The sequence below is a fragment of the Oncorhynchus tshawytscha genome, linkage group LG34 (assembly GCF_018296145.1).
Source record: "Oncorhynchus tshawytscha isolate Ot180627B linkage group LG34, Otsh_v2.0, whole genome shotgun sequence".
In the NCBI taxonomy this organism is placed as follows: Eukaryota; Metazoa; Chordata; class Actinopteri; order Salmoniformes; family Salmonidae; genus Oncorhynchus; species Oncorhynchus tshawytscha.
The window spans coordinates 15,175,056-15,196,745 of NC_056462.1; the positions used below are offsets into that span (position 1 = coordinate 15,175,056).

At 46.9% G+C, this 21,690-nt stretch overlaps 1 protein-coding gene across 1 annotated transcript in view; it reads left to right on the top strand.

Annotated features, from left to right (window-relative positions):
* Window positions 1-2,948: 2,948 nt before the first annotated feature.
* Window positions 2,949-21,690, top strand: part of LOC112234743 (nephronectin) — a 22,301-nt gene continuing 3,559 nt past the window's right edge. The window contains exons 1-4 of the mRNA XM_042312084.1: window positions 2,949-3,057; window positions 3,162-3,254; window positions 3,449-3,571; window positions 19,857-19,976. Coding sequence (XP_042168018.1) covers window positions 3,042-3,057; window positions 3,162-3,254; window positions 3,449-3,571; window positions 19,857-19,976 — 352 coding nt within the window. The 5' untranslated portion in view covers window positions 2,949-3,041. The remainder of the gene's footprint in view (window positions 3,058-3,161; window positions 3,255-3,448; window positions 3,572-19,856; window positions 19,977-21,690) is intronic.

Here is a 21,690-nt window from a genome sequence, read left to right on the forward strand (position 1 = left end):
TGTTTCCTACGTGATTGAGACAGACCATGGGTTCCACGCTCTCTCTCTCGCTCTCTTTCTCTCTCTTTCTCGCCTGCCAGGTAACCTTTCCCACCTATTGGACAAAATTCCTAAAGTTCCAAGACACTCAATCATAAAATTAACTAGGAGGTGACCACGCCTTACTCCAGACTCACCGCAGGAGATATGCTGGCACAATAACGTGTCTCTGAAATGCGCTCATCACAAAATAAGGTTAAATAATATGTAGCTGTTTTATGAGCTGACAATTACCTTCGTGATATGATGGTATTTACGGTTGTCAGCGCGCGTCCGGTGCGCCAGTGGTTGCTGGTTATCACCATGCGTTTTATTGCGTTCTCCATGGCTTTTCATCAGGACAGGAGCAGGTATGAAACAACTATAATTTGCAGTTGCCGCTAATTAAATGATATGTGCGGTGATGATGCAGGCTAAACCGCATTGTTTATTTACCTACTGATAATGACTGTAGGTTATTAATCTCATGACACCTGACTATCCATGTTTAGAGACTTTTCTTTACTGTTCTACTACTTACAGTTACTATATTCTAAAGTCTGTGTGGTTTGGGAGTAATCACTCAATAGTCTCCTTTTCCTAGCCTTATTATATACCACTTTGGTGTGGAGGTATGCACCCCTCAAAATGACTGCCTCTGGCATTTTGGACTGATGATTGTAGGAAAGGTTTAACATAAGCTACACAGTAAATGGTATCCAATCTCCCCTGCAGTTTTGTTCAGTTCCCTCTTTTTAATGAAACAGCAATTATTGCCATTTGGAATACAGCATGTGTGTGTCAAGGCTTCTCTCCACTGCATGTGAACCTAGAAGGTGTTTCATAAGTAGTTACAAGAGCTCCAAATGACTTCCACTCAGAAATAGAATGTGTGTTCCAGAGTTCTGCTGTATTTACACAATGCTTTGTAATAGTGACTCCATATGAATATGTTGTTACCAATTGATTATAGATCCTCTTCCACAAGCCTTAGAGAGCCTCTGCACTCTCAACTATACAGTAGGTTGTCCAAAATGTGGACTGGTACTGTGTGTATATAGAGTCCCAGTCCACATTTTGGACATACCTACCCACTGCAAGGTTTTTCTTTATTTTACTATTTTCTACATTGTAGAATAATAGTAAAGACATCAAACTATGAAATAGCCCATATGGAATCATGTAGTAACCAAAAAAGTGTCAAACAAATCAAAATACATTTTATATTTGAGATTCTTCAAAGTAGCCACCCTTTGTCTTGATGACATCTTTGCACACTCTTGGCATTCTCTCAACCAGCTCCATGAGGTAGTCACCTGGAATGGATTTCAATTAACTGGTGTGTCATGTTAAAAGTTAATTTGAGGAATTTCTTTCCTTCTTAATGTGTTTGAGCCCTTCAGTTGTGTTGTGACAAGGTAGAGGTGGTATAGACAGCCCTAAATGGTAAAAGACCAGGTCCATATTATGGCAAGAACAGCTCAAATAAGCAAAGAGAAACAACAGCCCATTCATGAAGGTCAGTCAATCTGGAAATTTCAAGAACTTTGAAAGTTTCAAGTGCAATTGCAAAAACCATCAAGCGCTATGATGAAACTGGCCCAGAGTTACCTCTGCTGTAGAGGATAAGTTCATTAGTTGCCAGCCTCAGAAATGGGCAATTAGCTGCACCTCAGATTGCATCCCAAATAAATTCTTCACAGAGTAACAGACACAGCTCAACATCAACTGTGTGAATCAGGCCTTCATGGTTGAATTGCTGCAATTAAACCACTACTATTTATTTTAATTGAATCTTTATTTAACTAGGTAAGTCAGTTAAGAACAAGTTCTTATTTTCAATGACGGCCTAACAGGCCTAACGAACAGTGGGTTAACTGCCTGTTCAGGGGCAAAACGCCAGATTTGTACCTTGTCAGCTCAGGGGTTTGAACTTGCAACCTTCCGGTCACTAGTCCAACGCTCTAACGCTCTAACCACTAGGCTACCCTAACGCCCCAGGTCACCAATAAGAAAAAGAGACTTGCTTGGGCCAAGAAACACAAGCAATGGACATTAGACCGGTGGAAATCTGTCCTTTGGTCCAAATTTGAGAATTTTGGTTCCAACTGTTGTGTCTTTGCGAGACGCAGAGTAGGTGAATGGATGATCTCTGCATGTGTGGTTCCCACCGTGAAGCATGGAGGAGGTGTGATGGTGTGGGGTTGCTTTGCTGGTGACACATTTATTTCGAATTCAAGGCACACTTAACCAACATGGCTCCAGGCTGTGTAAGAGTTATTTGACCAAGAAGGAGAGTGACGGAGTGCTGCATCAGATGATCTGGCCACAATCTCCTGACCTCAACCCAATTGAGATGGTTTGGGATGAGTTGGACCGCATAGTGAAGGAAAAGCAGCCAAAAAGTGCTCAGCGTATGTGGGAACTCCTTCAAGACTGTTGAAAAAGCATTCCAGGTGAAGCTGGTTGAGAGAATGCCAAGAGTGTGCAAAGCTGTCATCAAGGCAAAGGGTGGCTACTTTGAAGATTTGTTTAACACTTTTTTGGTTACTATATGATTCAAAATGTGTTATTTTATAGTTTTGATTTCTTTACAGTGTAGAAAATAGTAAAAAAATAAAGAAAAACCCTTGAATGAGTAGGTGTGTCCAAACATTTGACTGGTACTGTATATATATATATATGTATGTGTATGTGTGTGTGTGTGTGTGTTTAGTCATACTGTTGAAGAGAGAAACAGTGTAGCAACACAAATAAGGCATTGATGACAACAACTATAACCATGGTAGTGCAGACACCTTGGGGTCTTTCTTAATTGTGGCAGATGAACCATTAACCCACTCTTCCTCTCCATCCACCCACCTTTCTATCTCCCTCCATCCACCCCTCCATCTATCTACCTATCCATCCATCCCCCCAGGACAGTGAGGGCTGTGTCTGGGCCTCTCGGTGGGCCCTCGGGGTCTGTGGGGCTCTGCACCTTTGGCACGTCTACTGCCTGCTGTTTCGGCTGGAGGAATGTCATGGGTGTCTGCCAGCGTAAGTCAGCGGCCACTGGGCAAGTCCTCCAGAAACAACAACAATGCAACAATATACCAGCCAAGGTTATCGTATGTGTTTACCTGCTCTCTCTGACCATCTAGCTGTGTGCAACAAGCCTTGCAGGAATGGAGTCTGTGTGGGTCCAGACAAGTGCTCCTGCTCTGTGGGATACAAGGGCCAGAAATGTGACCAAGGTGGCTATCTTTGACTCTATATGATTCATGCATGTTGATTTAAGATTCTGTATGATTCAAGCATGTTGATTCCAGATACTGTGTGATTCATGCATGTTGATTCCTGGTTATTGATTCCAGTTATTATGATTGATTCAGGCATGGTGATCTTGATATGATTCCTGATCCTGATTGTTGTTGGTTGTTGATTCCAGATGTGAATGAGTGTGGTCTCCCAGAGCGACGATGCTCCAACAGCTGTATGAACACCCAGGGTAGTTACCGGTGTTACTGCGACCCCGGATACTACCTCATGACAGATGGATCAACCTGCACCAGTACATACCAGTTCAAACCGGTTTCTGCCAACTTTCCTGGAACATCATGTCCCAACCATTGATGGAATACCATGCCCGGGTAGAAGTCGCCCTCAGGCACTGATCTAGGATCAGCTCACCATCTTCTAAACTCTAACATTATACATTAGGGGGTACAATGCAAAACCGATCATAGATCAGCTTCTTGGGGGCAACTTCCTCCTACTGTGAAACCACAGGGCTCAGTGTCAGGACTGCATGTACTGGCGTGCTGATATGGGTCAAATGTTATTATAGACAAGGGGTAAGTTTCAGTGGTTTTGGATCTTGATTGGCTGCTCAGCTTGCCCGTCAGCTACATACCTCCAGTCTGGATGATCCATTACCCAGAACCCCCCTGTCGTCCACGGGTCAATAGCGTCAAGTCTTATTCACTTGATCTAGAGTGTGACATTTGTTGTAGTGGGCACAGGGTTGGGTAGGTTACTGTATGGTACAGTCAGGGTTGGGTAGGTTACTGTATGGTACAGTCAGGGTTGGGTAGGTTACTGTATGGTACAGTCAGGGTTGGGTAGGTTACTATATGGTATAGTCAGGGTTGGGTAGGTTACTGTATGGTACAGTCAGGGTTGGGTGGGTTACTTCATGGTACAGTCAGGGTTGGGTAGGTTACTGTATGGTACAGTCAGGGTTGGGTAGGTTACTGTATGGTACAGTCAGGGTTGGGTAGGTTAATTTATGGTACAGTCAGGGTTGGGTAGGCTACTGTATGGTACAGTCAGGGTTGGGTGGGTTACTGTATGGTACAGTCAGGGTTGGGTAGGTTACTATATGTTACAGTCAGGGTTGGGTAGGTTACTGTATGGTACAGTCAGGGTTGGGTAGGTTACTGTATGGTACAGTCAGGGTTGGGTAGGTTACTGTATGGTACAGTCAGGGTTGGGTAGGTTACTGTATGGTACAGTCAGGGTTGGGTAGGTTACTGTATGGTACAGTCAGGGTTGGGTAGGTTACTGTATGGTACAGTCAGGGTTGGGTAGGTTACTTCATGGTGCAGTCAGGGTTGGGTAGGTTACTGTATGGTACAGTCAGGGTTGGGTAGGTTACTGTATGGTACAGTCAGGGTTGGGTAGGTTACTTGATGGTACAGTTAGGGTTGGGTAGGTTACTGTATGGTACAGTCAGGTTTGGGTAGGTTACTGTATGGTACAGTCAGGGTTGGGTAGGTTACTGTATGGTACAGTCAGGGTTGGGTTGGGTAGGCTACTGTATGGTACAGTCAGGGTTGGGTTGGGTAGGTTACTGTATGGTACATTCAGGGTCGGGTAGGTTACGTTATGGTACAATCAGGGTTGGGTAGGTTACTGTATGGTACAGTCAGGGTTGGGTAGGTTACTGTATGGTACAGTCAGGGTTGGGTAGGTTACTGTATGGTACAGACAGGGTTGGGTAGGTTACTGTATGGTACAGTCAGGGTTGGGTAGGTTACTGTATGGTACAGTCAGGGTTGGGTAGGTTACTGTATGGTACAGTCAGGGTTGGGTAGGTTACTGTATGGTACAGACAGGGTTGGGTAGGTTACTGTATGGTACAGTCAGGGTTGGGTAGGTTACTTTATGGTACAGTCAGGTTTGGGTAGGTATCTATGGTACAGTCAGGGTTGGGTAGGTTACTGTATGGTACAGTCAGGGTTGGGTAGGTTACGTTATGGTACAGTCAGGGTTGGGTAGGTTACTGTATGGCACAGTCAGGGTTGGGTAGGTTACTGTATGGTACATTCAGGGTTGGGTAGGTTACTGTATGGTACAGTCAGGGTTGGGTAGGTTACTGTATGGTACAGTCAGGGTTGGGTAGGTTACTGTATGGTACAGTCAGGGTTGGGTAGGTTACTGTATGGTACATTCAGGGTTGGGTAGGTTACTGTATGGTACAGTCAGGGTTGGGTAGGTTACTGTATGGTACAGTCAGGGTTGGGTGGGTTACTTTATGGTACAGTCAGGGTTGGGTAGGTTACTGTATGGTACAGTCAGGGTTGGGTAGGTTACGTTATGGTACAGTCAGGGTTGGGTAGGTTACTGTATGGTACAGTCAGGGTTGGGTAGGTTACTGTATGGTAGAGTCAGGGTTGGGTAGGTTACTGTATGGTAGAGTCAGGGTTGGGTAGGTTACTGTATGGTACAGTCAGGGTTGGGTAGGTTACTGTATGGTACAGTCAGGGTTGGGTAGGTTACTGTATGGTACATTCAGGGTTGGGTAGGTTACTGTATGGTACAGTCAGGGTTGGGTAGGTTACTGTATGGTACAGTCAGGGTTGGGTGGGTTACTTTATGGTACAGTCAGGGTTGGGTAGGTTACTGTATGGTACAGTCAGGGTTGGGTAGGTTACGTTATGGTACAGTCAGGGTTGGGTAGGTTACTGTATGGTACAGTCAGGGTTGGGTAGGTTACTGTATGGTAGAGTCAGGGTTGGGTAGGTTACTGTATGGTAGAGTCAGGGTTGGGTAGGTTACTGTATGGTACAGTCAGGGTTGGGTAGGTTACTGTATGGTACAGTCAGGGTTGGGTAGGTTACTGTATGGTACAGTCAGGGTTGGGTAGGTTACTGTATGGTACAGTCAGGGTTGGGTAGGTTACTGTATGGTACAGTCAGGGTTGGGTAGGTTACTGTATGGTACAGTCAGGGTTGGGTAGGTTACTGTATGGTACAGTCAGGGTTGGGTAGGTTACTGTATGGTACAGTCAGGGTTGGGTAGGTTACTGTATGGTACAGACAGGGTTGGGTAGGTTACTGTATGGTACAGTCAGGGTTGGGTAGGTTACTGTATGGTACAGTCAGGGTTGGGTAGGTTACTGTATGGTACAGTCAGGGTTGGGTGGGTTACTTCATGGTACAGTCAGGGTTGGGTAGGTTACTGTATGGTACAGTCAGGGTTGGGTAGGTTACTGTATGGTACAGTCAGGGTTGGTTAGGTTACTGTATGGTACAGTCAGGGTTGGGTAGGTTACTGTATGGTACAGTCAGGGTTGGGTAGGTTACTGTATGGTACAGTCAGGGTTGGGTAGGTTACTGTATGGTACAGTCAGGGTTGGGTAGGTTACTGTATGGTACAGTCAGGGTTGGGTAGGTTACTGTATGGTACAGTCAGGGTTGGGTAGGTTACTATATGTTACAGTCAGGGTTGGGTAGGTTACTGTATGGTACAGTCAGGGTTGGGTAGGTTACTGTATGGTACAGTCAGGGTTGGGTAGGTTACTGTATGGTACAGTCAGGGTTGGGTAGGTTACTGTATGGTACAGTCAGGGTTGGGTAGGTTACTGTATGGTACAGTCAGGGTTGGGTAGGTTACTGTATGGTACAGTCAGGGTTGGGTAGGTTACTTCATGGTGCAGTCAGGGTTGGGTAGGTTACTGTATGGTACAGTCAGGGTTGGGTAGGTTACTGTATGGTACAGTCAGGGTTGGGTAGGTTACTTGATGGTACAGTTAGGGTTGGGTAGGTTACTGTATGGTACAGTCAGGTTTGGGTAGGTTACTGTATGGTACAGTCAGGGTTGGGTAGGTTACTGTATGGTACAGTCAGGGTTGGGTTGGGTAGGCTACTGTATGGTACAGTCAGGGTTGGGTTGGGTAGGTTACTGTATGGTACATTCAGGGTCGGGTAGGTTACGTTATGGTACAATCAGGGTTGGGTAGGTTACTGTATGGTACAGTCAGGGTTGGGTAGGTTACTGTATGGTACAGTCAGGGTTGGGTAGGTTACTGTATGGTACAGACAGGGTTGGGTAGGTTACTGTATGGTACAGTCAGGGTTGGGTAGGTTACTGTATGGTACAGTCAGGGTTGGGTAGGTTACTGTATGGTACAGTCAGGGTTGGGTAGGTTACTGTATGGTACAGACAGGGTTGGGTAGGTTACTGTATGGTACAGTCAGGGTTGGGTAGGTTACTTTATGGTACAGTCAGGTTTGGGTAGGTATCTATGGTACAGTCAGGGTTGGGTAGGTTACTGTATGGTACAGTCAGGGTTGGGTAGGTTACGTTATGGTACAGTCAGGGTTGGGTAGGTTACTGTATGGCACAGTCAGGGTTGGGTAGGTTACTGTATGGTACAGTCAGGGTTGGGTGGGTTACTGTATGGTACAGTCAGGGTTGGGTAGGTTACTGTATGGTACAGTCAGGGTTGGGTAGGTTACTGTATGGTACATTCAGGGTTGGGTAGGTTACTGTATGGTACAGTCAGGGTTGGGTAGGTTACTGTATGGTACAGTCAGGGTTGGGTGGGTTACTTTATGGTACAGTCAGGGTTGGGTAGGTTACTGTATGGTACAGTCAGGGTTGGGTAGGTTACGTTATGGTACAGTCAGGGTTGGGTAGGTTACTGTATGGTACAGTCAGGGTTGGGTAGGTTACTGTATGGTAGAGTCAGGGTTGGGTAGGTTACTGTATGGTACAGTCAGGGTTGGGTAGGTTACTGTATGGTACAGTCAGGGTTGGGTAGGTTACTGTATGGTACAGTCAGGGTTGGGTAGGTTATGTTATGGTACAGTCAGGGTTGGGTAGGTTACTGTATGGTACAGTCAGGGTTGGGTAGGTTACTGTATGGTACAGTCAGGGTTGGGTAGGTTACTGTATGGTACAGTCAGGGTTGGGTAGGTTACTGTATGGTACAGTCAGGGTTGGGTAGGTTACTGTATGGTACAGTCAGGGTTGGGTAGGTTACTGTATGGTACAGACAGGGTTGGGTAGGTTACTGTATGGTACAGTCAGGGTTGGGTAGGTTACTGTATGGTACAGTCAGGGTTGGGTAGGTTACTGTATGGTACAGTCAGGGTTGGGTGGGTTACTTCATGGTACAGTCAGGGTTGGGTAGGTTACTGTATGGTACAGTCAGGGTTGGGTAGGTTACTGTATGGTACAGTCAGGGTTTGGCAAGTTAATTTATGGTACAGTCAGGGTTGGGTGGGTTACTGTATGGTACAGTCAGGGTTGGGTAGGTTACTGTATGGTACAGTCAGGGTTGGGTAGGTTACTGTATGGTACAGTCAGGGTTGGGTAGGTTACTGTATGGTACAGTCAGGGTTGGGTAGGTTACTGTATGGTACAGTCAGGGTTTTGGGCAAGTTAATTCATGGTACAGTCAGGGTTGGGTGGGTTACTGTATGGTACAGTCAGGGTTGGGTAGGTTACTGTATGGTACAGTCAGGGTTGGGTAGGTTACTGTATGGTACAGCCAGGGTTGGGTAGGTTACTGTATGGTACAGACAGGGTTGGGTAGGTTACTGTATGGTACAGTCAGGGTTGGGTAGGTTACTTCATGGTGCAGTCAGGGTTGGGTAGGTTACTGTATGGTACAGTCAGGGTTGGGTAGGTTACTGTATGGTACAGTCAGGGTTGGGTAGGTTACTTGATGGTACAGTTAGGGTTGGGTAGGTTACTGTATGGTACAGTCAGGTTTGGGTAGGTTACTGTATGGTACAGTCAGGGTTGGGTAGGTTACTGTATGGTACAGTCAGGGTTGGGTTGGGTAGGCTACTGTATGGTACAGTCAGGGTTGGGTTGGGTAGGTTACTGTATGGTACAGTCAGGGTTGGGTAGGTTACTGTATGGTACAGTCAGGGTTTGGCAAGTTAATTTATGGTACAGTCAGGGTTGGGTGGGTTACTGTATGGTACAGTCAGGGTTGGGTAGGTTACTGTATGGTACAGTCAGGGTTGGGTAGGTTACTGTATGGTACAGTCAGGGTTGGGTAGGTTACTGTATGGTACAGTCAGGGTTGGGTAGGTTACTGTATGGTACAGTCAGGGTTTGGCAAGTTAATTTATGGTACAGTCAGGGTTGGGTAGGTTACTGTATGGTACAGTCACAGTTAATTCATGGTACAGTCAGGGTTGGGTGGGTTACTGTATGGTACAGTCAGGGTTGGGTAGGTTACTGTATGGTACAGTCAGGGTTGGGTAGGTTACTGTATGGTACAGCCAGGGTTGGGTAGGTTACTGTATGGTACAGACAGGGTTGGGTAGGTTACTGTATGGTACAGTCAGGGTTGGGTAGGTTACTTCATGGTGCAGTCAGGGTTGGGTAGGTTACTGTATGGTACAGTCAGGGTTGGGTAGGTTACTGTATGGTACAGTCAGGGTTGGGTAGGTTACTTGATGGTACAGTTAGGTTTGGGTAGGTTACTGTATGGTACAGTCAGGTTTGGGTAGGTTACTGTATGGTACAGTCAGGGTTGGGTAGGTTACTGTATGGTACAGTCAGGGTTGGGTTGGGTAGGCTCCTGTATGGTACAGTCAGGGTTGGGTTGGGTAGGTTACTGTATGGTACATTCAGGGTTGGGTAGGTTACTGTATGGTACAGTCAGGGTTGGGTTGGGTAGGCTACTGTATGGTACAGTCAGGGTTGGGTTGGGTAGGTTACTGCATGGTACAGTCAGGGTTGGGTAGGTTACTGTATGGTACAGTCAGGGTTGGGTAGGTTACTGTATGGTACAGTCAGGGTTGGGTAGGTTACTGTATGGTACAGTCAGGGTTGGGTAGGTTACTTCATGGTGCAGTCAGGGTTGGGTAGGTTACTGTATGGTACAGTCAGGGTTGGGTAGGTTACTGTATGGTACAGTCAGGGTTGGGTAGGTTACTGTATGGTACAGACAGGGTTGGGTAGGTTACTGTATGGTACAGTCAGGGTTGGGTAGGTTACTGTATGGTACAGTCAGGGTTGGGTAGGTTACTGTATGGTACAGACAGGGTTGGGTAGGTTACTGTATGGTACAGTCAGGTTTGGGTAGGTATCTATGATACAGTCAGGGTTGGGTAGGTTACTGTATGGTACAGTCAGGGTTGGGTAGGTTACGTTATGGTACAGTCAGGGTTGGGTAGGTTACTGTATGGCACAGTCAGGGTTGGGTAGGTTACTGTATGGTACAGTCAGGGTTGGGTGGGTTACTGTATGGTACAGTCAGGGTTGGGTAGGTTACTGTATGGTACAGTCAGGGTTGGGTAGGTTACTGTATGGTACAGTCAGGGTTGGGTAGGTTACTGTATGGTACAGTCAGGGTTGGGTAGGTTACTTTATGGTACAGTCAGGGTTGGGTAGGTTACTGTATGGTACAGTCAGGGTTGGGTAGGTTACTTATGGTACAGTCAGGGTTGGGTAGGTTACTGTATGGTACAGTCAGGGTTGGGTAGGTTACTGTATGGTAGAGTCAGGGTTGGGTAGGTTACTGTATGGTACAGTCAGGGTTGGGTAGGTTACTGTATGGTACAGTCAGGGTTGGGTAGGTTACTGTATGGTACAGTCAGGGTTGGGTAGGTTACTGTTATGGTACAGTCAGGGTTGGGTAGGTTACTGTATGGTACAGTCAGGGTTGGGTAGGTTACTGTATGGTACAGTCAGGGTTGGGTAGGTTACTGTATGGTACAGTCAGGGTTGGGTAGGTTACTGTATGGTACAGTCAGGGTTGGGTAGGTTACTGTATGGTACAGTCAGGGTTGGGTAGGTTACTGTATGGTACAGTCAGGGTTGGGTAGGTTACTGTATGGTACAGTCAGGGTTGGGTGGGTTACTTCATGGTACAGTCAGGGTTGGGTAGGTTACTGTATGGTACAGTCAGGGTTGGGTAGGTTACTGTATGGTACAGTCAGGGTTGGGCAGGTTAATTTATGGTACAGTCAGGGTTGGGTGGGTTACTGTATGGTACAGTCAGGGTTGGGTAGGTTACTGTATGGTACAGTCAGGGTTGGGTAGGTTACTGTATGGTACAGTCAGGGTTGGGTAGGTTACTGTATGGTACAGTCAGGGTTGGGTAGGTTACTGTATGGTACAGTCAGGGTTTGGGCAGGTTAACTTTATGGTACAGTCAGGGTTGGGTAGGTTACTGTATGGTACAGTCAGGGTTTTGCAAGTTAATTCATGGTACAGTCAGGGTTGGGTGGGTTACTGTATGGTACAGTCAGGGTTGGGTAGGTTACTGTATGGTACAGTCAGGGTTGGGTAGGTTACTGTATGGTACAGCCAGGGTTGGGTAGGTTACTGTATGGTACAGACAGGGTTGGGTAGGTTACTGTATGGTACAGTCAGGGTTGGGTAGGTTACTGTATGGTACAGTCAGGGTTGGGTAGGTTACTGCATGGTACAGTCAGGGTTGGGTAGGTTACTGTATGGTACAGTCAGGGTTGGGTAGGTTACTGTATGGTACAGTCAGGGTTGGGTAGGTTACTGTATGGTACAGTCAGGGTTGGGTAGGTTACTTCATGGTACAGTCAGGGTTGGGTAGGTTACTGTATGGTACAGTCAGGGTTGGGTAGGTTACTGTATGGTACAGTCAGGGTTGGGTAGGTTACTTGATGGTACAGTCAGGGTTGGGTAGGTTACTGTATGGTACAGTCAGGTTTGGGTAGGTTACTGTATGGTACAGTCAGGGTTGGGTAGGTTACTGTATGGTACAGTCAGGCTTGGGTTGGGTAGGCTACTGTATGGTACAGTCAGGGTTGGGTTGGGTAGGTTACTGTATGGTACAGTCAGGGTTGGGTAGGTTACTGTATGGTACAGTCAGGGTTGGGTTAGGTAGGCTACTGTATGGTACAGTCAGGGTTGGGTTGGGTAGGTTACTGCATGGTACAGTCAGGGTTGGGTAGGTTACTGTATGGTACAGTCAGGGTTGGGTAGGTTACTGTATGGTACAGTCAGGGTTGGGTCAGGTTACTGTATGGTACAGTCAGGGTTGGGTAGGTTACTTCATGGTGCAGTCAGGGTTGGGTAGGTTACTGTATGGTACAGTCAGGGTTGGGTAGGTTACTGTATGGTACAGTCAGGGTTGGGTAGGTTACTGTATGGTACAGTCAGGGTTGGGTAGGTTACTGTATGGTACAGTCAGGGTTCAGGTTACTGTATGGTACAGTCAGGGTTGGGTAGGTTACTGTATGGTACAGTCAGGGTTGGGTAGGTTACTGTATGGTACAGTCAGGTTTGGGTAGGTTACTGTATGGTACAGTCAGGGTTGGGTAGGTTACTGTATGGTACAGTCAGGGTTGGGTAGGTTACTTATGGTACAGTCAGGGTTGGGTAGGTTACTGTATGGTACAGTCAGGGTTGGGTAGGTTACTGTATGGTACAGTCAGGGTTGGGTAGGTTACTGTATGGTACAGTCAGGGTTGGGTAGGTTACTGTACAGTCATGGTACAGTCAGGGTTGGGCAGGTTACTGTATGGTACAGTCAGGGTTGGGTAGGTTACTGCATGGTACAGTCAGGGTTGGGCACAGGTTACTGTATGGTACAGTCAGGGTTGGGTAGGTTACTGTATGGTACAGTCAGGGTTGGGTAGGTTACTGTATGGTACAGTCAGGGTTGGGTAGGTTACTGTATGGTACAGTCAGGGTTGGGTAGGTTACTGTATGGTACAGTCAGGGTTGGGTAGGTTACTGCATGGTACAGTCAGGGTTGGGTAGGTTACTGTATGGTACAGTCAGGGTTGGGTAGGTTACTGTATGGTACAGTCAGGGTTGGGTAGGTTACTGTATGGTACAGTCAGGGTTGGGTAGGTTACTTATGGTACAGTCAGGGTTGGGTAGGTTACTGTATGGTACAGTCAGGGTTGGGTAGGTTACTGTATGGTACAGTCAGGGTTGGGTAGGTTACTGTATGGTACAGTCAGGGTTGGGTAGGTTACTGTATGGTACAGTCAGGGTTGGGTAGGTTACTGTATGGTACAGTCAGGGTTGGGTAGGTTACTGTATGGTACAGTCAGGGTTGGGTAGGTTACTGTATGGTACAGTCAGGGTTGGGTAGGTTACTGTATGGTACAGTCAGGGTTGGGTAGGTTACTGTATGGTACAGTCAGGGTTGGGTAGGTTACTGCATGGTACAGTCAGGGTTGGGTAGGTTACTGTATGGTACAGTCAGGGTTGGGTAGGTTACTGTATGGTACAGTCAGGGTTGGGTAGGTTAATTTATGGTACAGTCAGGGTTGGGTAGGTTACTGTATGGTACAGTCAGGGTTGGGTAGGTTACTGTATGGTACAGTCAGGGTTGGGTAGGTTACTGTCATGGTACAGTCAGGGTTGGGTAGGTTACTGTATGGTACAGTCAGGGTTGGGTAGGTTACTGTATGGTACAGTCAGGGTTGGGTAGGTTACTGTATGGTACAGTCAGGGTTGGGTAGGTTACTGTATGGTACAGTCAGGGCTTGGGTAGGTTACTGTATGGTACAGTCAGGGTTGGGTAGGTTACTGTATGGTACAGTCAGGGTTGGGTAGGTTACTGTATGGTACAGTCAGGGTTGGGTAGGTTACTGTATGGTACAGTCAGGGTTGGGTGGGTTACTTCATGGTACAGTCAGGGTTGGGTAGGTTACTGTATGGTACAGTCAGGGTTGGGTAGGTTACTGTATGGTACAGTCAGGGTTGGGTAGGTTACTTATGGTACAGTCAGGGTTGGGTAGGTTACTGTATGGTACAGTCAGGGTTGGGTAGGTTACTGTATGGTACAGTCAGGGTTGGGTAGGTTACTGTATGGTACAGTCAGGGTTGGGTAGGTTACTGTATGGTACAGTCAGGGTTGGGTAGGTTACTTATGGTACAGTCAGGGTTGGGTAGGTTACTGTATGGTACAGTCAGGGTTGGGTAGGTTACTGTATGGTACAGTCAGGGTTGGGTAGGTTACTGTATGGTACAGTCAGGGTTGGGTAGGTTACTGTATGGTACAGTCAGGGTTGGGTAGGTTACTGTATGGTACAGTCAGGGTTGGGTCAGGTTACGTTATGGTACAGTCAGGGTTGGGTAGGTTACTGTATGGTACAGTCAGGGTTGGGTAGGTTACTGTATGGTACAGTCAGGGTTGGGTAGGTTACTGTATGGTACAGTCAGGGTTGGGTAGGTTACTGTCATGGTACAGTCAGGGTTGGGTAGGTTACTGTATGGTACAGTCAGGGTTGGGTGGGGTATGGTACAGTCAGGGTTGGGTGGGTTACTGTATGGTACAGTCAGGGTTGGGTAGGTTACTGTATGGTACAGTCAGGGTTGGGTAGGTTACTGTATGGTACAGTCAGGGTTGGGTAGGTTACTGTATGGTACAGACTAGATTACTGTATGGTACAGTCAGGGTTGGGTAGGTTATTGTATGGTACAGTCAGGGTTGGGTAGGTTACTGTATGGTACAGTCAGGGTTGGGTAGGTTACTATATGGTACAGTCAGGCTTGGGTAGGTTACTGTATGGTACAGACAGGGTTGGGTAGGTTACTGTATGGTACAGTCAGGGTTGGGTAGGTTACTGTATGGTACAGTCAGGGTTGGGTAGGTTACTGTATGGTACAGTCAGGGTTGGGTAGGTTACTTCATGGTACAGTCAGGGTTGGGTAGGTTACTGTATGGTACAGTCAGGGTTGGGTAGGTTACTGTATGGTACAGTCAGGGTTTGGCAAGTTAATTTATGGTACAGTCAGGGTTGGGTAGGTTACTGTATGGTACAGTCAGGGTTTGGCAAGTTAATTCATGGTACAGTCAGGGTTGGGTGGGTTACTGTATGGTACAGTCAGGGTTGGGTAGGTTACTGTATGGTACAGTCAGGGTTGGGTAGGTTACTTGATGGTACAGTTAGGGTTGGGTAGGTTACTGTATGGTACAGTCAGGTTTGGGTAGGTTACTGTATGGTACAGTCAGGGTTGGGTAGGTTACTGTATGGTACAGTCAGGCTTGGGTTGGGTAGGCTACTGTATGGTACAGTCAGGGTTGGGTTGGGTAGGTTACTGTATGGTACAGTCAGGGTTGGGTAGGTTACTGTATGGTACAGTCAGGGTTGGGTTGGGTAGGTTACTTATGGTACAGTCAGGGTTGGGTTGGGTTACTGTATGGTACAGTCAGGGTTGGGTAGGTTACTGTATGGTACAGTCAGGGTTGGGTAGGTTACTGTATGGTACAGTCAGGGTTGGGTAGGTTACTGTATGGTACAGTCAGGGTTTAGGTTACTCATGGTGCAGTCAGGGTTGGGTAGGTTACTGTATGGTACAGTCAGGGTTGGGTAGGTTACTGTATGGTACAGTCAGGGTTGGGTAGGTTACTGTATGGTACAGTCAGGGTTGGGTAGGTTACTGTATGGTACAGTCAGGGTTGGGTAGGTTACTGTATGGTACAGTCAGGGTTGGGTAGGTTACTGTATGGTACAGACAGGGTTGGGTAGGTTACTGTATGGTACAGTCAGGGTTTGGGTAGGTTTCTATGGTACAGTCAGGGTTGGGTAGGTTACTGTATGGTACAGTCAGGGTTGGGTAGGTTACTGTTATGGTACAGTCAGGGTTGGGTAGGTTACTGTATGGCACAGTCAGGGTTGGGTAGGTTACTGTATGGTACAGTCAGGGTTGGGTGGGTTACTGTATGGTACAGTCAGGGTTGGGTAGGTTACTGTATGGTACAGTCAGGGTTGGGTAGGTTACTGTATGGTACAGTCAGGGTTGGGTAGGTTACTGTATGGTACAGTCAGGGTTGGGTGGGTTACTTTATGGTACAGTCAGGGTTGGGTGGGTTACTTTATGGTACAGTCAGGGTTGGGTAGGTTACTTTATGGTACATTCAGGGTTGGGTAGGTTACGTTATGGTACAGTCAGGGTTGGGTAGGTTACTGTATGGTACAGTCAGGGTTGGGTAGGTTACTGTATGGTACAGTCAGGGTTGGGTAGGTTACTGTATGGTACAGTCAGGGTTGGGTAGGTTACTGTATGGTACAGTCAGGGTTGGGTAGGTTACTGTATGGTACAGTCAGGGTTGGGTAGGTTACGTTATGGTACAGTCAGGGTTGGGTAGGTTACTGTATGGTACAGTCAGGGTTGGGTAGGTTACTGTATGGTACAGTCAGGGTTGGGTAGGTTACTGTATGGTACAGTCAGGGTTGGGTAGGTTACTGTATGGTACAGTCAGGGTTGGGTAGGTTACTGTATGGTACAGTCAGGGTTGGGTAGGTTACTGTATGGTACAGACAGGGTTGGGTAGGTTACTGTATGGTACAGTCAGGGTTGGGTAGGTTACTGTATGGTACAGTCAGGGTTGGGTAGGTTACTGTATGGTACAGTCAGGGTTGGGTGGGTTACTTCATGGTACAGTCAGGGTTGGGTAGGTTACTGTATGGTACAGTCAGGGTTGGGTAGGTTACTGTATGGTACAGTCAGGGTTTGGCAAGTTAATTTATGGTACAGTCAGGGTTGGGTGGGTTACTGTATGGTACAGTCAGGGTTGGGTAGGTTACTGTATGGTACAGTCAGGGTTGGGTAGGTTACTGTATGGTACAGTCAGGGTTGGGTAGGTTACTGTATGGTACAGACAGGGTTGGGTAGATTACTGTATGGTACAGTCAGGGTTGGGTAGGTTATTGTATGGTACAGTCAGGGTTGGGTAGGTTACTGTATGGTACAGTCAGGGTTGGGTAGGTTACTATATGGTACAGTCAGGCTTGGGTAGGTTACTGTATGGTACAGACAGGGTTGGGTAGGTTACTGTATGGTACAGTCAGGGTTGGGTAGGTTACTGTATGGTACAGTCAGGGTTGGGTAGGTTACTGTATGGTACAGTCAGGGTTGGGTGGGTTACTTCATGGTACAGTCAGGGTTGGGTAGGTTACTGTATGGTACAGTCAGGGTTGGGTAGGTTACTGTATGGTACAGTCAGGGTTGGGTAGGTTACTGTATGGTACAGACAGGGTTGGGTAGATTACTGTATGGTACAGTCAGGGTTGGGTAGGTTATTGTATGGTACAGTCAGGGTTGGGTAGGTTACTGTATGGTACAGTCAGGGTTGGGTAGGTTGCTATATGGTACAGTCAGGCTTGGGTAGGTTACTGTATGGTACAGACAGGGTTGGGTAGGTTACTGTATGGTACAGTCAGGGTTGGGTAGGTTACTGTATGGTACAGTCAGGGTTGGGTAGGTTACTGTATGGTACAGTCAGGGTTGGGTGGGTTACTTCATGGTACAGTCAGGGTTGGGTAGGTTACTGTATGGTACAGTCAGGGTTGGGTAGGTTACTGTATGGTACAGTCAGGGTTTGGCAAGTTAATTTATGGTACAGTCAGGGTTGGGTAGGTTACTGTATGGTACAGTCAGGGTTTGGCAAGTTAATTCATGGTACAGTCAGGGTTGGGTGGGTTACTGTATGGTACAGTCAGGGTTGGGTAGGTTACTGTATGGTACAGTCAGGGTTGGGTAGGTTACTGTATGGTACAGCCAGGGTTGGGTAGGTTACTGTATGGTACAGACAGGGTTGGGTAGGTTACTGTATGGTACAGTCAGGGTTGGGTAGGTTACTGTATGGTACAGTCAGGGTTGGGTAGGTTACTGTATGGTACAGTCAGGGTTTGGCAAGTTAATTTATGGTACAGTCAGGGTTGGGTAGGTTACTGTATGGTACAGTCAGGGTTTTGCAAGTTAATTCATGGTACAGTCAGGGTTGGGTGGGTTACTGTATGGTACAGTCAGGGTTGGGTAGGTTACTGTATGGTACAGTCAGGGTTGGTTAGGTTACTGTATGGTACAGTCAGGGTTGGGTAGGTTACTGTATGGTACAGTCAGGGTTGGGTAGGTTACTGTATGGTACAGTCAGGGTTGGGTAGGTTACTGTATGGTACAGTCAGGGTTGGGTAGGTTACTGTATGGTACAGTCAGGGTTGGGTGGGTTACTTCATGGTACAGTCAGGGTTGGGTAGGTTACTGTATGGTACAGTCAGGGTTGGGTGGGTTACTTCATGGTACAGTCAGGGTTGGGTAGGTTACTGTATGGTACAGTCAGGGTTGGGTAGGTTACTGTATGGTACAGTCAGGGTTTGGCAAGTTAATTTATGGTACAGTCAGGGTTGGGTAGGTTACTGTATGGTACAGTCAGGGTTTGGCAAGTTAATTTATGGTACAGTCAGGGTTGGGTGGGTTACTGTATGGTACAGTCAGGGTTGGGTAGGTTACTGTATGGTACAGTCAGGGTTGGTTAGGTTACTGTATGGTACAGTCAGGGTTGGGTAGGTTACTGTATGGTACAGTCAGGGTTGGGTAGGTTACTGTATGGTACAGTCAGGGTTGGGTAGGTTACTGTATGGTACAGTCAGGGTTGGGTAGGTTACTGTATGGTACAGTCAGGGTTGGGTGGGTTACTTCATGGTACAGTCAGGGTTGGGTAGGTTACTGTATGGTACAGTCAGGGTTGGGTAGGTTACTGTATGGTACAGTCAGGGTTTGGCAAGTTAATTTATGGTACAGTCAGGGTTGGGTAGGTTACTGTATGGTACAGTCAGGGTTTGGCAAGTTAATTTATGGTACAGTCAGGGTTGGGTGGGTTACTGTATGGTACAGTCAGGGTTGGGTAGGTTACTGTATGGTACAGTCAGGGTTGGTTAGGTTACTGTATGGTACAGTCAGGGTTGGGTAGGTTACTGTATGGTACAGACAGGGTTGGGTAGGTTACTGTATGGTACAGTCAGGGTTGGGTAGGTTACTGTATGGTACAGTCAGGGTTGGGTAGGTTACTGTATGGTACAGTCAGGGTTGGGTAGGTTACTGTATGGTACAGACAGGGTTGGGTAGGTTACTGTATGGTACAGTCAGGGTTGGGTGGGTTACTTCATGGTACAGTCAGGGTTGGGTAGGTTACTGTATGGTACAGTCAGGGTTAGGTAGGTTACTGTATGGTACAGTCAGGGTTTGGCAAGTTAATTTATGGTACAGTCAGGGTTGGGTGGGTTACTGTATGGTACAGTCAGGGTTGGGTAGGTTACTGTATGGTACAGTCAGGGTTGGTTAGGTTAATTTATGGTACAGTCAGGGTTGGGTAGGTTACTGCATGGTACAGTCCGGGTTGGGTAGGTTACTGTATGGTACAGTCCGGGTTGGGTAGGTTACTTTATGAATGTAATTTATTACAGTTACTGGTTACTTGGCCAAAATTGTTCATTCTTACATAACTTTTAGATGATCCAAACTCAGTAACGTAACGTAAAAACATCCTTTCTAAATTTAAAAGTAATACTAGAAGTAATTTAGAAAAGTAGGCCTATCTGTAATCTGATTACAATATTTTTGCTGGTAATGTTAGTTTTTTTATAATACATTACTCCCCAACGCTGTGGGGGCAATATAGAGGAGCAACTGTTAACTGGTGTAATCAATCTAAAGCAAGGAATATAATATAAGACATAAGACCAAACCAAACTGGTTTCATATCAGTGCTTGTGAGTCTATAGTATTACAGTACAGCACATGGTTTGTGTGTGGTGGCATGTGTTCGTTCCAACCATCCATTTCTGCCTTGACTCTCAGCCAGTTTATCCTGTGTTCTCTTCCAGAAGAGCCTGAGTGCTCCTCCGCACGCTGCCAGTTCGGTTGCCAGATCGACCGGTTGGGAGAGGTGCGCTGTCTGTGTGCCACCGGCCTCCACCTGGCCGCCGACAACAGGACCTGTGAAGGTGGGCTTCCTCGGCAACCCCATGGTAACCCCATTGCCATGGCAACCCCCAAACTCCTCCCTCCCCTCTAGTTCTTTCAGTTCCAATGCCATGGGAAGAAGTAAGGGGGGACTGGGATTGGGAAACAGCCCAGAGTTTGGTGCATTCCTTTGGCATTACTATGGCGTATACTGTGTGCTAGCCATGATCGTAGCATGACAGTGTGTAGCTACTAGTTCGGTCTCTGGCTGCTATTAGAGAGCAGGTGGAGAGACAGGTTCCCATATGTACACTACTAGAGGACATGTTAACAACCTCCACCCAGCTATTACTAACAGCGCCTACCCACTGAGTCTGTCCACAGAACGATAAACCCCGCAATTACCTCAAGTGTTAAGAAAACAGACCCCGGGTCCCAGTAGCTCTACTCTACTCTTTGCCTTCTCCTTAAAATAGCTAGCACTCATTACTTTGAAGTCCCTTAGCTCGATAACTGTGGTGCGGTCATAAAGTCCTCGCAGCAGACACCTCCTGTCCTGCTAACGAGGCCCAGCCTCCATGGTTGATCCTGAGAGCCATTGCCTGATTCTCACGCCACAGGAGAGTAGCTGTAGGAACTAACCAACAGGCCTGAGATCATAACAGTCATATACTGTAGGTAGTTACAGTGGAACATATTTTACATTTATTTTGTATTCTTCCCCTCTAAATGGAAATGATTTAGACCTGGGACACCAGGTGAATGCAATTAATTATCAAGTAGAACAGAAAAGCAGCAGTACTCCGGACCTCTTAGGGTAAGAGTTGAAAACCCCTTCTCTAGGTACTGCAGAGGCCTAGTCAGCAGGGCTCTCTAACCCTGTTCCTAGAGAGCTACCGTCCTGTAGGTTTTCATTCTAACCCTGTTCCTTGAGAGCTACCGTCCTCTAGGTTTTCACTCTAACCCTGTTCCTGAAGAGCTACCGTCCTCTAGGTTTTCACTCTAACCCTGTTCCTGGAGAGATATCCTCCTGTAGGTTTTCATTCTAACCCTGTTCCTGGAGAGATATCCTCCGGTAGGTTTTCATTCTAACCCTGTTCATGGAGAGATATCCTCCTGTAGGTTTTCACTCTAACCCTGTTCCTGGAGAGAAACCCTCCTGTAGGTTTTCATTCTAACCCTGTTCCTGGAGAGCTATCCTCCTGTAGGTTTTCATTCTAACCCTGTTCCTGAAGAGATATACTCCTGTAGGTTTTCACTCTAACCCTGTTTCTGGAGAGACATGTTCCTGTAGGTTTTCATTCTAACCCTGTTCCTGGAGAGCTACCCTCCTGTAGGTTTTCACTCTAACCCTGTTTCTGGAGAGATATGCTCCTGTAGGTTTTCAGTCTAACCCTGTTCCTGGAGAGCTACCGTCCTGTTGGTTTTCATTCTAACCCTGTTCCTGGAGAGCTACTGTCCTCTAGGTTTTCATTCTAATCCTGTTCCTAGAGAGCTACCGTCCTGTAGGTTTTCACTCCAATCCTCCTGTAGGTTTTCACTCCAACCCGGATTCAAATAATTAGCTGGTTGATAAGCTGAATCAGGTTAATTACAACAGGAGGGTTTCTCTCCAGGACATGGGCAGCTTCAACAGAACCATTAGAACGAAGACACAACCATAGCATCATCCTGACAGGTTCAATTCCCCTGTTATTATGTACTTGGACCAACTCCTCAGTGTCTGAAGTGACATCATATTGTGGGATATACAGT